Below are 17,408 nucleotides of genomic sequence, written 5' to 3'. Positions count from 1 at the left end.
ATGGAGACCCGGCCTGCTGGCTGTGTATGTGACCAGACCCGGCCGTCTCTGCCTGCCCTGTATTCCAGCACTCTCCCCCGCCTGGACGCCCCGTATCCCATGTTGGTTCTGGCCGGTCCTGAAGCCTGTGGGAAGCGAGAACTTGCTCACCGCCTCTGCAGACAGTTCAGCACGTACTTCCGGTACGGGTAAGTGTGCTCACTGGCCGGGAAGGATGTAAAATGTCGGCTGTTGCTGCTTGGGGCTGTTAATTCTCAGCAAGCTTGAAAAGGCACAGAGAAGGCTCATCGGTTTCTTTGCCACTTATCACAGTGTGAGAGAGACCCCGCATGTTGTCGACCTTTATTCTCCCAAATGTTCACCTTCATTCACTGACCGCTGACATCACTCTCCAAGGGTTGCAAAGTCCGTGCATTTTTAGTGAAGCATGGTGGCGTTTGAGGCCCGGCTCGTGCTGTGGCCTCCGGCTGCGACAGCAGGGATGAGGATGGGGGTGGGGCACCTGGTGCCCAGAGCTCCCTTCCTCGCCTTCCCGCCCCCCCCAGCTCCCGCCACTTGCACCTCCACTGCCTCATCTCCACATGGGGAGGCCTCTTCTGAGGCCCATTTCATGAGAAGGGAAGAGAAATGACGGCAAACGCTTTTCCTTTTCTTTCCCTTGGGCTAGCATTCACGGCACTCCAGTTTTCTGGAGGAGACATTTTGCCCTCATGGTCTGGTTAAAATAGAGGAGAATATCAAACAAATGAGGATCATTTAAAAAAAATTCTTCAGCTGGGCTTAAAGACTTTTTTTGGGGGGGGGTCTGAAAGACTTTTTAAAGGTTTCTGGGAGTCAGATTTAGAGCCGCCACTGTGGTCTTTTGAACTGGTTTCCTTTTTTTTTTTTTTTTTTAAAGATTTTATTTATTTACTCGACAGAGAGAGATCACAAGTAGGCAGAGAGGCAGGCAGAGAGAGAGAGAGGAGGAAGCAGGCTCCGAGCAGAGAGCCCGATGCAGGACTCGATCCCAGGACCCCGAGATCATGACCCGAGCCGAAGGCAGCGGCTTAACCGAGCCACCCAGGCACCCTGAACTGGTTTCCTCTTAATTTTTAACCTATGGCAAAGCAATTACTTCTAGATTAGTAATGTCTGTTGGTGACCAGAGGAGGGGACTGCAAAGATTTTTCAGACAGCAAGAAAAATCAATGCAAATTATTTTCTAATGCCTCGCCTTCCCTTAAGCTGTACATGTTCAAACAATGTAAATACTATTTGAAACAGGTCCATTTATTTAGATATCTAAAATTACATCCCTCATTTGAACAACTCCGGGATCCAAATATATAAAATGATTTATTTACTAATATATTTTAAGTACCCTGAAGTAACAAAAATAAATTAAAACTTAACATTAGAATGAAAAAATATAGAGTGCCATTATGCCTACCTATATAGGGGTGCTGAACCTGTAGATAAGTAGATAAGTAGAACACAGTGAATGGAAGGTGAAAGTTGGCAGACCGTGTATCCCAACCATTGTCCAACATGTAAACCCAGAACCTTTTAGCAAACCAGAATTCCGGAAACCAAGGCTTTCTCTGATTAAAATTCCTTTTAATTATGTTATAAACGTTGAGCGCCAGGTCCATCATATGGTTTGTGACACATGTTTATGGAGGCCCGCAGGATCAGGTGTGTTCTCGGAGGTGTTCTTGGAGGTCTTACAATCACCAAGATTGTGAGATAGTCTGCCTCTCTGTTCCCACTTGGATGGCCTTCCTCTTATTCATTTTTATTAAATCCTATTTTTCCCCTATTAGAATGCTTATCCACCATGCTTGTGACTGATTTAACGTTTGTCTACTCAACTGTAAATCCAAGGAGGGTATGGACCAATGTCACCTTTGCCCACCATTTGGTTCTCGGTGTTCAGGAGATGACTAGGCGCTTAATACCTACATGAGAAATACTTGTTAACCAAGTGACAGATTGAGTGAACGGGATGAATGAATTAAGGGTATTATATACCACATTTCGTGGGAAATTACTCTGATAAGAAATAAAGGTGATTTTCCATTACTGCCACTGATGGATATATGGAGAGATGGATGGATTCATTCATTTGTTTACCAATTCTTTCAATAAATATTTATTGAATTCCTCCCATGTGCTAAGCCCTAAAGATACAGTGAGAACAAGATTGATAATATCCTTGCCTTAATGGAATTTGTAATCTAGTGGGGAACTCAGACCTTTAATTAGTGTCGTGTGGAGGCACAAGGCAGTGAAACAAAACCTTAAAACTAGCTTCGTGCCTACAGTTACTACTGCTACTGCTATCTTTCTCCTCCTGCTGGAATTAGCGGCCAGCGTGGAAAGACCCGCCTTACCGTCTTGCTGCCAAGTACACACCCACTCACCCACCTCCCTCGCATGCTCCGAAGCATTGTCCCACCATTCACTGGCATCCCCATGGACGCAGAGTTCAGAACTTGCTCAGTGGCACATCATTTTAAAAATTCCATCAAGGTATGGCTCAAAGATCGTATCATTGGATTAAAAAAAAAAGATTTTAGACAGCTAGTAATTTCATCTGTGGAGAAGGTAAGAAAGTACTACTTTATATGCAGCAACTTTCTGATTAAAACAAATGATGAAACCAAAGCACATCTTCAGAGGCAAGCCATTGTTCTTGTTTAGATTTTTAAATTCCTTATCCAACATAATTTTTGTTGATTTTTAATGAAATGGGGAAAAAAGGCATGAAAACAGTTTCATCTTGAAATATACAAGTATTTACAAAGGGACTTTCTCTGCCCTTTCCTTGAATCTTTTCTTTCCCATCTATTTCATTTTCTCGTGGTATTCTGTCTTCCTTTTAAAATTACACTGCCCCATGATTGAGACATTCAATGAAATTCTCATGCACTAAGTTGTGTATCCAGATATGTCAATATTAAAATCATAACAAGGTGGTCTAACAAGCATTAGAATGGCTGAGAGATTTTATCCTCGTGTTAGGTTTTGATTTTTCTATTTGTTCTTGGTTTTAGAAGTAGGTTGGTGGTTCTTTCCTTACCTGTATTAGTTCTACATGGGGATAGGAATTTACTGCCTTCAAAATCTATTTCCAACCTTAATATTACCACACAAATCAGTGGCTCCCTGGCAGAGTGATGGATAATGAGAGAAACATAAAACAGTACAAGTATACCTGTCCACCTTCCCCATTTAAGGCCTGGAAAGTGATCTGAATAGTCATGAAAGAAAACTTTAGTCTTCTTTCTGAGATCTCCATTTTATGGCAGTCTCTATCTTTATGACCTTTTTCTTGATGTCGACTGCTAAACATCTTTACTTTTAGTACACTAGCACAGTCACGGAAAAGACCACAGCTCTTTAGCTAAATGAGTTGTATGAGCCGCAGCTACCTTAATGCAGGCTAACCTAATGCCTGCTTATCCAGATGTGACAAACCAGTAGAACGGCTCATTTATTCATCTAATCAGTGTTTATTGGGCACCAGCCGTGTGCCGGCAGGGAACTGCCGAACAAACAGACGTGGGCCCTGTCCTGGGAGCTTAGCATCTAGTCTGGGACTCAGGCAGGTCAGTGCTGGTTCACAGGATAGTTGGATGGGTGCTGCGATGATCTCCAGGATAGAAGATGTGGAAGACACGTGGGCTGTGGAACTCCAGCGGGAGCACCTTCGGGGTGGGCAGGCATGTTTGATGAACTGCACGTACAGCCTGGAGTACTGGAAGTGTGCAGGGAGACAGCAGAAGATAAGACCAGAGTCGCAGACAGGAGTCTCAGTAGAAAGGATTTGTAAGCAGGGAGTGTCTTGAGGACTGCTGCAGTTCTAGAAAGTGCGCCCTGTGGGCGGCTTGGCAGAGGGTGGGAAGGGGAGACCGGAGACCCGGGGACCAGCTGGGGTACAGTCACAGCTCACCATGGTGTGAGTTAGAAAGTGGGCGTGTCGTTACTGGAGAGTGGGCGGGGTGGTGGCTTCCTGGAATAGGATACTCAGACGTGGTGCCAACATCTTAGATGCTGATGATCTCTTTCTGCTCAGCAGTTATTGGCATATATTTGCATTGAGGGTTAGGACTAATTTAATTCTTCTACCAAATGCCCTAGGAAGACCTGGGCTTTTGAGGGTAGCCTTTGAAAGAGTTCCCTTACTAACAAGATGGTGTGCTATCGTGGGCTTGAATTTCTTTCTTTCTTATTTCTTTTTTTCCCCTTGTGATTGATTTTTTTTTTTTTTAACTATGTTCCGTTAGCCAGCATCTAGTACCTCATGAGTTTTTGATGTGGTGTTCAACCATTCATTAGCATTACACCCTGTACTCATCACAACATGGGCTTGAATTTAGATGTGCTCACAGCCAAACCTCTGCCTAAATATTTCCAGTAGCAAGAAGTTTGTTATTTCCTGAGGCAATCTGGTCCAGAACTGAGATTCTAAAACTGCATGCTTCTGAATCAAACTGAAAACATTTCTACTCCTCATCCAACTGGCTAGTTCTTCTCCGGCATCTTCTCATCCTATTACATTTCCCTGGATATTGGGCCATTCCATTGACCTTGTGGATTCCTTCCCCTCCCAATCGTCATCTCTTCCCCATGGACTTGATTTGCTAAGATTCTCCAGGACAGCTGGCCCATGAAGAGGCCTTTCGAATGTCCAAACTCACTCTCAGACTCTCCGGCTCAGTGTTGTAGTCTGGTGGTCATCTCTAACTCAGTTCTTCTTTGGTGTGGCTCCCATTGCAAACTATGACTTAACTAGTCAATTAATTAGTAAATAATAAACTCATGGAACTCTAAATTACAAATGGAATTGTATTGAGACTGGGGAGAAAAAGGACACTGAAGGTGATGGCCCAGGCAGATTTCTGTCTAAAATTAGGCATCATTTTTTTCTGAGTTTAGTGAAACACTGCTCTCACTATGCAGCATTTCTTTTTTAAGATGTTCACATTTGGGCAGCCTACTCCACAGCGAACATTTCTGCATGTGAAAATTGGATGACAGGATTCAAAAACCCACAAGTCATCTTAGGTCAATCGTAATAGAAGGTTCTGCAGCGGATACAGGCTCTGTCATCTGCATTCTCCTCCTCTCTGAAGTCTTCTCTTTATTTACCTGCCTAGAAGCTTCATATTACTTCTTGGCTTTGTCTTCCTTTTAGAAATTCTGAAAAAAATTCCTGCCGCTCAGTTCCTTTGTTGGAAAATGCAAATCCAATACCACGCGTAAGGCTATGTGAAGGGTGTGCAGTACAGGGTTCTCAGTCACTGAATTCTCTTTTCTGCCTGTCAAGGACACCACTAGACAGAGGTCCCAGGGCCCTGCCAAGGTGTGTGAAGGAATGCCAGAGTAGTCACACCACAAAACAAATACCATGGTGTTTGACAGTGTCTTCTTGGAATATACTCTCCTTCCTGGGTCTGTAATTTAAGTAGAATGTTAAGACTTTAACTTTCCTAGTCTAGTTAATTCTTGATGATAATGGAAGGGGAACAGTGGTAGAAATGATAAAAATTGGGCTCTGTGACAGAGAAGCTTTTGAGGTTATGACGCTGCGTAACCGATAGTAAGAGGAATTGACGCGGGGTCATCCTGGCACTGCTGCTTCGTCAGCTAACTGCTGTGCCTCAGTTTCATCTGTGAAATGGGAACAGCAACACTCGCCTCATGGCTGCTTGTGAGGAAGACCTGAAATACCATGTCAGATGTCTAGCTAGTCTCATCTGCTCCTTGAAAACCATAGAATAGTACAAAAGATGAGTTTGCACTGCAGTCCCAGAGCTCCACTCTAAGAAATGAGGTATGAAATTGAGAGTCATGGGCTAGTTGGGACCCCATTGTCTATTTCTGGGACTGATGCTGGTCTGCTCTGTGGCCTTAGACTAGTTGTGTTTATTGCCCTCCACCAAATGGAGTTGGTCCTGCCTCTTTTCTACCTTGCAGGTGTCATTTACTTGCTCATGTTTTTAAAGATTTTATTTATTTATTTATTTATTTGTCAGAGAGGGAGAGAGAGAGCATGCACAGGCAGGCAGAGTAGCAGACAGAGGCAGAGAAAGAAGCAGGCTCCTCGTTGAGCAAGGAGCTCAATGGAGGACTCGATTCCAGGATCCTGGGATCATGACCTGAGCGGAAGGCAGCCGCTTAACCGACTGAGCCACCCAAGGGTCCCTTTACTGGTTCATGTTACAGGTAATTGGTGACTGCTTGCACGGAGGCGGGTGATGGGGAATGCAGTAGCAAGTAAGATGAACAAGATAAAGTCCTTTCCTCCTGAGTTGTATGTCCCGCTGGGGAAGACAGGGAACAACCAGATAATGTGGATAAGGGAAGACCGTTCAGGTGACAGGGAGTAAGCGGGAGGGTGTGGAGACGGGGAGGGGATGCCGTTGTCGCAGCGATCAGCAAGGGTCTCTCTGGTTGACCTGAGAGCTCCACCCAGGGCTTCCCTTGGGAGGCTTATATCTGGTGTTGATAGCACGGGCTGAGCTGAGGAGGTGGGATCCTGAGCAAGGAACTGGGTGGAGACGAGTGGCAGACACTGAGGCTATGAGCACGTGGAGAGCAGCATCATCAGCCACAGGGGGTCAGGAGAGGCTTTTGGATTGGGGGTGGAGGGCGGGAGTGGAGCGCGGCACTTACCTTGAGTCCTGGAAGACAGGTGGGCCAGCCAGGTGAGGGATGAGGAGGGGCCCGGGGAAATGCCCAGAGCAGAGAGGACACGAAGACTCTTGGGTGGAAATATACAGGTAATGAGCGGAAGTAGTCACGTGGGAGGAGGTGACGGACACCCGCGCACCCGGACTCGGTGTGGACGATCCCGTTTGTATGAGCCCTTGAGGAGCGGAGCAGCTGAATGTGGTCTAGCACTTCGAAACCACAGTGCTACGTTACCTTACAATTCATGATTCGTGGATCGGTTTCAACTTTTTAAAACCTACTTTTACTCAAACCTTTTCTATTTTCAATCTCAAGCTGCTGGAAGCCGACCGGTTATCTACTGTGCTTTCAGGGCCTGCCACACCACAAGACCGCCTTACTTTGGAGAAGGGGATCGAGTGGATTACCATTTTATCTCTCAGGAAGTTTTTGATGAAATGCTAAACATGGTAAGAACCTTCTCCCCTGTATTACACAAGAAACACTCATCCTCTGGTAGGAATATTAGGAACTAGTGATAACAAAAAGGAAAATCTTGTGTTTGTTATGAGAGAAGTGTTCTTTTGGGGTTGTTTTTTCTTAAACCATGTGTATATCCTTGTTGACGTGCAGCTTTATTTTAGGATCTTGGAGAGAATATTGTAAATTTTCAGTGAGTAGATGTTTTAAGAAAATGGAAATAAGACCTCTATGTAAAGTGCTTGTGATTTGTGCTTATTATGTGCTGCTGTTATTTATTATTATTTTAAAGATTTTATTTATTCATATGACAGAGATCACAAGTAGGTAGAGGCAGGCAGAGAGTGAGGGGAAAGCAGGCTCCCTGCTGAGCAGAGAGCCCGATCCCAGGACCTGGAGACTATGACCTGAGCCGAAGGCAGAGGCTTAACCCACTGAGCCACCCAAGTGCCCCATGTGCCGCTGTTATTAATCAGACTTTATTCAACATAGGCAGTTCTCCCAGACCAGTCTGATGTGTGATATGAATTGAGCCTCTCTTGCTGTGGGAGTGTTCTGTCCAGAGACCCCTCCTGTTTGCCATCACTGGTGCTTTCTTCTTCTTCTTCTTCTTTTTTTTTTTTTAATTTAAGATTTTATTTATTTATGAGAGAGAGCAGAGGGAGAGGGCAAGCAGACTTCACACGGAGTGCGGAGCCTGATGTGGGGCTTGATCTCAGGACCCTAAGTTTATGACCTGAGCTGAAACCAGGAATTGAACACTCAACCAACTGAGCTACCCAGGCGACCCGTCACTGGTGCTTTCTAACTGTTGTGGTCCTAAACATCATTTCATCACGCAGTGTCTCATTCAGTTGGCCTGTCCTGGACACATATGTAGCCTTAAGCTTCCATGTTACACATCAATGTGCATAACTGTAGTAGAGTTAAGCATGGGATCTGCAGTTTCTATGAGTTTGATTTTGAATGCCCAGCTTTATACATAGTGCCTGTTTTCTCTTGCATTCACAGAGAATCCCAAATGAGAAAGTCCTATAATCTCTAGGCCGTTTCCCCTCTAACCTTGTCAAAAGAACATCTTTGAGATTCTTTATAATCTTCTCTCCTAGGGCTGTATTCTGGTAGTTGATCTGAATGTATCAAGAGTATTTTGGGATTTTTATATTTCTAAAAGCCTTAACAGAGATAAGAAGCATTATCTTGATATTAGTAAGAAGGATTCCTTTAGGACTCTTAGGGTTGAAAAACAGCTAGTTCCTGAAATTCATGTTAATTTCTCTTGTTAGAGTCTGAGGCATTTTTTTTCTTGGTTCAGTTCATCTGTTCTCAGTACCCCATATGCTCCCCTGACGTTCCATACCTTACTGGATCCGTAGTAACTAAGTCTGGTTTAATTCCTAGTCTAAGAAGTCGCTGTATTTACACTCCATATTTGGTTTCACAGTTTGACTCCCTCTACAAAATCCTTGTCTGTGTGAGTAGTGCTCGTTTTTACTGCTTCTGCTAACTTTATTACTTCAGTATAATGTCATTTTCTTCAACTGGAATTTTGCTTCTGAGCTCCTTTTCCTTAAAATGAGCTCAAGACTGTTTCATGAAGAGGCAAACCGTGAGAGGTTGTAACTCATGACACACTATCAGCTTCGCCAGTCACACCGACACACTCAGCCTCCTGTATACACACCCCCGCTCCCCGGAACCCCCACCCGGCCAGCCTGCTGCCCCGCCTTGGCAGACTACCCTGGCATCCCCAGGCCCCGGATGCCTCCTGTGGAGGCACCCTCTCCTCCATTCCCTCATCACCTACATGTGGATCGTCACCCCACTGCGTGCCTACAGACACACAATCCTTTTTTTTTTTTTTAATTTTTTAAAAAAGATTTTGTTTATTTATTTGAGAGAGAGACAGAGAGCAAGCATGAGAGGGGAGAAGGTCAGAGGGTGAAGCAGACTCCCCGTGGAGCTGGAGACTGATATGGGACTCGGTCCTGGGACTCCAGGATCATGACCTGAGCTGAAGGCAGAAATTTAACCAACTGAGCCACCCAGGTGCCCCAGACACACAGTCCATTTTTAAGGACATATGTGCAGTCACTTCCCTGAAGATATTCTTCCTCTCTTGTGGAAGTAAGATCACAGACCTGGAGGCTTCTGAAATAGGATTATTGCTGTTTACTAAGAAATCTCCCAGCAGGAAGATGTGAAAGGACTATCACCAGCCAGGAGCTGGAGGACACTTACTCTAAATTTTTTTTAAAAGAAGTATAACAAAGCCTGTTTTATATACTAAAGTACAATGCCAGATTCCTCCCAACTCTTCATTCTTCCAGAAGAGATTTTTGGGCTCCACAGAGGGCGGCCCTTGTACACACAAGTAAACAAATGCACAGTATTTATCTGAAACGTGTTTCAAAAGTACATTTTGAGGGGCACCTGGGTGGCTCAGTTGGTTAAGTGGTTTAGCTTAGGACACGATCAGTTGGTTTAGCTTAGGACACGATCTCTGGGGTATGAGATCGAGGCCCAGGTCAGGCTCCACATTGGACATGGAGACCTGCATGGAACAAGGTTCCCTCTCTCCCTCTACCCCTACCTTCAAAAAAAAAACAAAAACAAAAAACCCGCATTTTGAAAACAGGGTGAGTCACAGTAAGCAAGATAGAGTATATGCCTGGTGGGAGATTCAGATAGGGATATTATCCATCTATATAGATGCAATATATATATGTATTATATACGTACATATGATATATGTATATATATAAGATGTCGTACGATTTGCTTCAAAGAACAAAGAAGGCGGGGTGCCTGGGTGGCTCAGTGGGTTAAAGCCTCTGCCTTCGTCTCGGGTCATGATCCCAGGGTCCTGGGATCGAGTTCTGCATTGGGCTCTCTGCTCAGCAGGGAGCCTGCTTCCCTTCCTCTCTCTCTCTGCCTGCCTCTCGGCCTACTTGTGATCTCTGTCAAATAAATAAACAAAATCTAAAAAAAAAAAAAAAAAGAACAAAGAAGGCATGACATTGAAGACATAAAATATTAGGATATTTGTTGCAGAGTTTTTAACTTTTAAAATGCGTGATATAAACTCCTTTGGATTATGAAGTGTGTGATTGTCCTCATCACTCCTAGCAGACACATTCACTAGAGACCCACCGCGCCACAACAGGTATTCTGTGTCTCATGGACTTCCAACAGCCATGCCACGCACCCCCCCAACAGATGGCCTAGTCCCCCATCCCCAAATCTCCAGAACATGTCGGGCCAGGAGGCAGAGGTAGCATAAAGGATTCCTAACGGCTCCTGTTCTTAATGATGCTGCCATCCGGTGGGATTCAATTCAATTGACGGGATTCAGCCTTGCAAGCTTTCATTTCTTTCAAAATCCCGTGTGTGGGGAGCCACAGTTGCCAAGATCATCCGTATTTTTATTCCTTCTTTTGTCATCAGCTTTCCAGTTTAGATGAGACCTAGTAGCTTAATAAATATAACAGCGTCAAAGAAATGGTCGGTTTTGAGAGGCATGTTTTAACTTGGACTGTTTTGCAAGGGGGTACAGCTTTGGGAAGAACTGGGCTTCCAGGAATTAGATGGAAGGCAGTATTTAAACCTCAGATCACTCTAGGGCACACGGCAATTCTGTTGAAAAACATTTGGGGCAGTATCAATAAGAAGCTGTGTTTTATAAGGAAAAACCGAATTGGATCTGTTTTTCATGGCTTATCTCAGGATGCGAAGGTTTTTAGATGTCCCTGTAATTCATGGCCTTCAGGCTTATCTGGGAATGCAAGGCTTCCGAGAATGGGAGCTTTTTCTGGGGTACCTGGTCTACCAGCGTAGCCAATACGGCCGAGGCTAAGAGCGGGCCATTGGTTTTGCTTTCTCAGTAATGACAGTTTATGGTGCACGTTGGGCAAGGAAGCAGGTAAATGAGCAAAATGCTCGGTCCTACCAGCAGCTTCACACTCCTCAGTGCCTTCACTCTCCTCACGTGTTTCGTCAGCAGATTATGGGATCTCCAAAAACTCAATTTTTTTTTTCCAGCTGAGAATTCTAAATAAATTTCTCTACCACATTTTGATATTAAGTTTCATAAACCCATCGTCAGCCTTCTATTTGTAAGTTTTATGGAAACATAGAAAAGTAAGATATCAAATCGTTTTATTTATATTCAGTTTCATTATGGCAGCTGTTAAATGAAAAACCTCTGTGCTTCTCAAATTTCAGGGGAAATTCATTCTGACATTTAATTATGGTAATCACAGTTATGGATTAAATAGGGACACCATAGAAGGTATTGCAAGAGATGGTTTGGCAAGCTGCATTCACATGGAAATAGAAGTAAGTGTCTTTTCATTCAGTCAATTTATTTTAAATGCATGTGTGTGTTTAAGTGAGTCTATCTATATCTATCTATCTATCTATTTATCTATCTATCTATCTGTCTATCTATCTATCTATCTATCTATATTTGTGGTTGAAGAGGTGGGGGTAGCACCTAGCACCCTGCTAGGCACAGGGGTGGCCAAACATGCACAGTTAAATAACTGGAGTTATGACAGAAGACATGGATTGCACATATACTAGGAATAGAAGTGCTACTCACGATTCACTTTTTTTTTTTTTAATATTTTATTTATTTGAGAGGTAGAGAGCAGAGAGAGGCAATAAAAGAGAGCTTTAGAGGAGAGAGGTCAGCAGGAGAAGCAGACTTCCTGCTGAGCAGGAAGCCCGATGTGGAACTTGATCCCAGGACTCCAGTATCATGATCATGACCTGAGCCTAAGGCAGTCGCTTAACCAACTGAGCCACCCCACGATTCACTTTCTGTGTTAACTTCCTCACTACATTCCTCGTTTAGGGCATGTGGTCTCTGTTTATATGAAGTGATATCCAGGTAAAGGTGCTCCTCACAGGCTGTGGAGCTGGTACACTGTCCCCTCGGGACCTGCCTGGCCGCTCTGTGCAGCCGCCCTTGTTCTCTGATTCTTCACGAGAGATGCGTGGGCTGTGCTGTCAGACGGCCGCTGCTTGCAGGTTGCAGTCCATGCCAGCTTGGAGCAATTCAGACTTGCAAATTTCAGGAGATTTCTGTCTCTGCCCCCATATCCCATCTTCCCCAGTGATCTTCTATAATTAAAATATGCAGAATATTACATATTCTAATCTGTAACTAGAATATGGATCCAGTCTAGATCCAGAGTAAAACCATGACTATCCTATTTAATTGGGTTTTTTTTTAAGATTTTTTATTTGTTTATTTGACAGACGGATCACAAGTAGGCAGAGAGGCAGGCGAGAGAGAGAGGGGGAAGCAGGCTTCCTGCTGAGCAGAGAGCCCGATGTGGGGCTTGATCCCAGGACCCTGAGATCATGACCCAAGCCAAAGGCAGAGGCTTTAACCCACTGAGCCACCCAGGCTCCCCCTATTTAACTGTTTTTAAAATTTATAGCTTTATTAAGTATGTGAAGTCTTTAAAGAAACTTGATTGTCTTTGGAAGGTAACTTCACTGAGTGGTGTAACAGTTTTGTAGTCAGGAAAATAAGTTAGGAAAATGATTCTGTTAGATCAAACTTACAGAAAACAAAATCTGGGCTGGTCAGATATTCTGTTTCTATCGACTCTGAAACTTCTTTTAAAACTTGTAATTGGGCAGAACAGGAGACTGATTTCTTTTTGGCTCCTCGGATTCGTGTGTTGCCTCACTGCAGTGAAATTGGGCCTGTTCCAGCTCTTTAATTTTTCTAACTTCAAAATCCCACAATTCTCCTCTTTCTGCAGTTGACTGCATTTGCCTCTCTAAGGAGGTTTTCTGGGTTTCTATGCTAATCACCAAAAATATCTTCCTTGGACAAGGCAGAAACTCTCCAGCTTCCTGTGCTTACCTTCTTCTGGTTCCCCGGCTCTCTGAGTGCTGGCTCCCTCCTCCCTCTTCCTCCCTGAGAACTCTCTCCTACTCATTTCCAAGAGGTTGACTCCGTGAGCCAGGCCTGGTGTCCCTGGTTGTCCTGTCATTGGCAGATTTAGAAATTCTTTTGTAAAAGATCCCGTAGCTCATCCCCCCACCCCATGTTTAAAACAAAGATTTTGAACATTGAGCTAAACTGCTGATGACGGGCTCGAGGTGGAAGGGGCTTTAGAGTTCATTTGGAAGGACTCTTGCATTTCCGCTATGAGGAAATTGGTGCCCAGGGAGCAATTGTGGGATTGGCTCGTGGTCTGCAGTAGCTGGGGAGCTGTGGTCTGTCACCACCCAGCCCTCCCGATCCACAGACCACCACCCAGCCGCGCTTCTGGGTGTGAGCTCCTGGCAGCTTGGTTGTCCCTTGCTCTGGGTAGAAGCTGTGAGATGTAGCAGGAACCAGCCAACCAGGTTGCTGGTTTAGGAATAGGGCCAGTCCCAAGGAGATGACAATGGGGGAACAGAGGAGCTTTTCTTCTCTGGTAAGATCTTTATGTCCTGCAGCTGCAGAGGATGCTCTTTGAAATGTAGACTTGAAATTACTTCTCAGTGGGGCACCTGGCTGATTAAGTAGAGCATGTGACTCTTGATCTCTGTGTTATAAGTTCAAGCCCCACAATGGGTATAGAGATTCCTTAAAAATAAAATCTGAAAAAAGAAAAAGAGAAATTTCTCTTCAGTATTAAAGATACAGCACTACTGTGAATGTACCTGTTTGTATCTAGCAATTTATTTTTTTTTTAATTTTTTTTAAAGAGGATGTGAGTGGGGACAGAGGGAGAGAGAATCTCAAGCAGGCCTGATGCCCAGTGTGCAACCCAACAATGGTCTCAGTCTCATGATCCTGAGATCATGACCTGAGCCGAAATCAAGAGTTGGACACTTAACCCACTGAGCCACCCAGGGGCCCCTAGCAGTTTTCTTTTTTAACCATTATGTTTATTAGAGTAATTAATTAGAGGATGGCCAGGTAGTTCTTTTATTTCCAATAACAATATTTGATGGACAAAGGGAAGTAATCCAACTTTGAGATATTTACAGGAAAATAATAGCTAATTACCCAAATCTTATAATATAAGACTACTTATTACACCTATGTAGTCAGATGTCTCCAACATAATTTCTAAATTGTGTGTCTGTTTCTAATTTATCACCTTTTCTTTGAACACATAGGGTGTAAGAAGTTTGAAATTTTCCTATTTTGAGCCTCGATATATCCTGGTGGTGCCCATGGACAAGGAAAAATATGAAGGATATTTGCGGAGAAAAGGATTATTCAGTCGTGTAGAGATTGAATTTGCTGTGTCCAGAGTGGACCTTTATATTAAAACCAATCAGAAATTTCCAGGATATTTTGATGCGATCATCAATGCAGGTTGGTAACTTTCAGTGAAGTTTTGCTTTTGAAGTGTATTGTCACTGGGGGGAAATCTGCTGTAACCTGCATCTTAACTGTTGGCTGATGAAGTTTCTTGTGGTTATGGAACTGGGTGTCTGCTTCTTTTGTTAGCTCTCTGCCAGGGGTTGCCCTACGTCCTAGAGGCTGCTCCCAGGTCGTGTGCATGTGGCCCTTCTGTCTTCAAGCTGGTGATTGCACATCACATTCTCCTCATGCTTCAAGTCTCTGCTTTCCTCTTCTACCAAACAATACTCTTCCTTTACGGGGCTCATGGGATCCTGTGTAGGCCCACCTGGAGAGTCTCCCTTCTGACTAGCCCAAACTCAACTGATGAGTAACCTTCGTTACATTTGCAGAACTCCCTTTTGCCATTTAACATGACATAATCACAGGAGTAACACCCCCTCACATTCACAGGTTCTGCCCACACTGAAGAAAGGCAGTTATCTGAGGGTGAAGTGTCTTGAGGGTCTCAGAATTCTGCCTACCACAATAGTCGTTACTTAGATGTAGCTTAGAAAATCAATACCGCCATCAGTTGCATATTGGCTGTATTTTGGTATGATTCTGATGCCTTAAATTACCTTCTCTCATTTACTGTAGATGATCTGGAAGTTGCCTACCAAAAGCTGAGTCACCTCATCAGAGAATACCTTGGATTGTCTGAGGAAACATCCAAGAATTTGGCTCCGTCTGCAGGTACTACGCTGTCCCTTTTTGTGCCTGGGAAACCAGTCTGAATTGCGATGTGGGTACTCGTCAGCCAGGCTCAAGCTGGTTCTAACGCTTTAATCCCCCTCCTTCCTCCCGTGTGATTGTCTTCACAAGTGAGCTACGTGATCAGCCCCCTGCACCTGTCCCTCTCCTTGTCGGGTGGCCATAGTGGCACTCACAGGGCTGTCCTTCAGGGACATGCTGGCCGGTGCCTCCTTGGTGTTTATGGTAAATAGGGGCCAGCCTCCTGGTTCAGAACTCAGCCTTCCAGAAGTTGGGCTCCCTGAGGGAGCTGAGGTGGCATTCTGCTTGGCAAGTTTGTGTTTAGCGTTGTTTTCAGCCAATAGGTTTCTTTCTCCTTTTCTTTGCATTGCCACAGTCCTCCAAATGTCTGGTACTAGAGGGGACAGTGGAAGAGCACGGTCAGAGGGTGTGAGCCTGGTTGTGGCCCTCCCATCCCTTGGGCAAGCTGCTTTGCTGTTCAGAACTTCACTTGACTATCGTGCTAGATAGAGTTGATGCTCTCCATTGAGGGAGAACCCTGTGAATTCCCCATGGAACATGCACAGCAAACAGCATGGACTGTAGAGCAGTGTTTCTCCTCGGAATCCAGGAATTCTAAAGCCCTAACTTAGAATTTTGGCACATGGATATTTTGAGATGTATTTTAAAGGTTCTCCCCAATCCACCTCATCCCCACTCAGATGGCTGACTATGAAATAAATGACAGAAAATTCGCTTTGGCAAGGATGTTGAGAGATTGGGAAGGTAAAATGGTATAGCTCCGATGGAAAACAGTGTAGTCATTCCTCAAAAATTAGAAATAGAATCACCATATATTATAGCAATTCCACCTCAGGATATCTACCCAGAAGAACTGAAAATAGGGACTTGCACAGGTACTTGTACCCCAGTGAACTGCTGCATTATTCACAGCAGCTGAGAGGAGGAAGCAGCCCAACTGTTCGTCAACAGGCAAATGAATCAACTAAATGTGGTTGATAAATACCGTGGGATGTTATTCAGCCCTAAAAAGGAAGGGGCTTCTGTCTGACACACACCACAAGGAGGATATGTTCTGCAAAGTGAAGTAAGCCAGTCACAGAAACACAACTACAGTCTGATGCCCCTTTTATGAGGTACCTAGACTCGTCGAATCCATAAGGACGGAAAAATGGGATGGTTGCCAGAGGCTGGGGGGGGGGGGGGAGGAATGGAGTGTTGTTGTTTCACAACTACAGAGTTTCACTATTACAAGATGAAACGAGCTCATGGGCTTCCTTGCGCAATAACGTGAATATACGTAACACTACTGAGCCGAATACTTAAAAATGGTGGGGACGACAGACTTTACGTTCTGTGTAGTTTTTGACACCCGAATGAAGAAAAAGAAGGTCCCCTCCAGTGGGCTGAACTGCTCTCACATATCACATATTGTAAAACATTGATGTGAGACCCTTGCTTGCTGTGAATTCGCGTGCTTTGGCCTCCGTGACTCTTGGCCCAGTAGGACTTCGCTGGCCGGGTTGGGGCAGGCCAGGCCATGGTTTTGCCAGAGTTGAGACTGGCGGTGCCCTTTAGCAATTTTACACACGTTTTTCAGGTCAGGGACCTCTGGAACAAGGTCATTGTGACACTGGTTCGCAACCAACAGATCACAGCGAGAGGCTATCCTTCCATGTGTTTCTTCTAGAAGACAGGTGACCGGGGTAGGACTTCCCGCCTGCAGAGGAGTGGAAGAAAGTGTACCCTATGTGCAGACAGGCTTCATGGAGGACTGGAGGACTGTGCCCAGTCTTCGAAGGGGGGACATTCAATGAGGAGGATGCCCGTGTGTTGATCCACACGGGTAAACTCCCTTCAGTTTTTTAGAAAGCCGTGCTGGGTAGGGGGCATGGCATATCTCATGAGGCTTCGAGAGCTGGATGGAAGTCTCTCGTGAGGAAATCTGCCTCTCTTTGCTTTCAATCTTTGCTAACCTGGCAACTTCTGATCTTTAATTTGATCCCCTGGGTGGAGCTGTTGCGCTGGGGGCACGCTCCTATGTTAGAACACCCTGCCCTGATCCCTGAGCTGGGCCCGGCTCCCATTGTAAATGAATCAGTTGGTGTTCTGGCTTTTAAATCAGCCCCTTGTGGATTTAGATGAGCATGAGTCCGTCCCTGGAGCCTGACCAGTTCTGAGAAAAGGAGAG

General features: G+C 44.7%; 1 protein-coding gene across 2 annotated transcripts in view; it reads left to right on the top strand.

The window, feature by feature from the left end:
* The window catches only part of LRGUK (leucine rich repeats and guanylate kinase domain containing), a 104,085-nt gene that overhangs the window by 45,858 nt on the left and 40,819 nt on the right, over window positions 1-17,408 (top strand). For both annotated transcript variants that reach the window (XM_059395610.1, XM_059395611.1), the window contains exons 11-15: window positions 69-188; window positions 7,034-7,130; window positions 11,365-11,478; window positions 14,275-14,476; window positions 15,104-15,199. In XM_059395610.1, the coding sequence (XP_059251593.1) occupies window positions 69-188; window positions 7,034-7,130; window positions 11,365-11,478; window positions 14,275-14,476; window positions 15,104-15,199 (629 nt within the window). The remainder of the gene's footprint in view (window positions 1-68; window positions 189-7,033; window positions 7,131-11,364; window positions 11,479-14,274; window positions 14,477-15,103; window positions 15,200-17,408) is intronic.

The sequence above is a fragment of the Mustela nigripes genome, chromosome 4 (genome assembly GCF_022355385.1).
Source record: "Mustela nigripes isolate SB6536 chromosome 4, MUSNIG.SB6536, whole genome shotgun sequence".
Taxonomy (NCBI): Eukaryota; Metazoa; Chordata; class Mammalia; order Carnivora; family Mustelidae; genus Mustela; species Mustela nigripes.
This window is presented reverse-complemented; position numbering and strand designations above follow the sequence as displayed.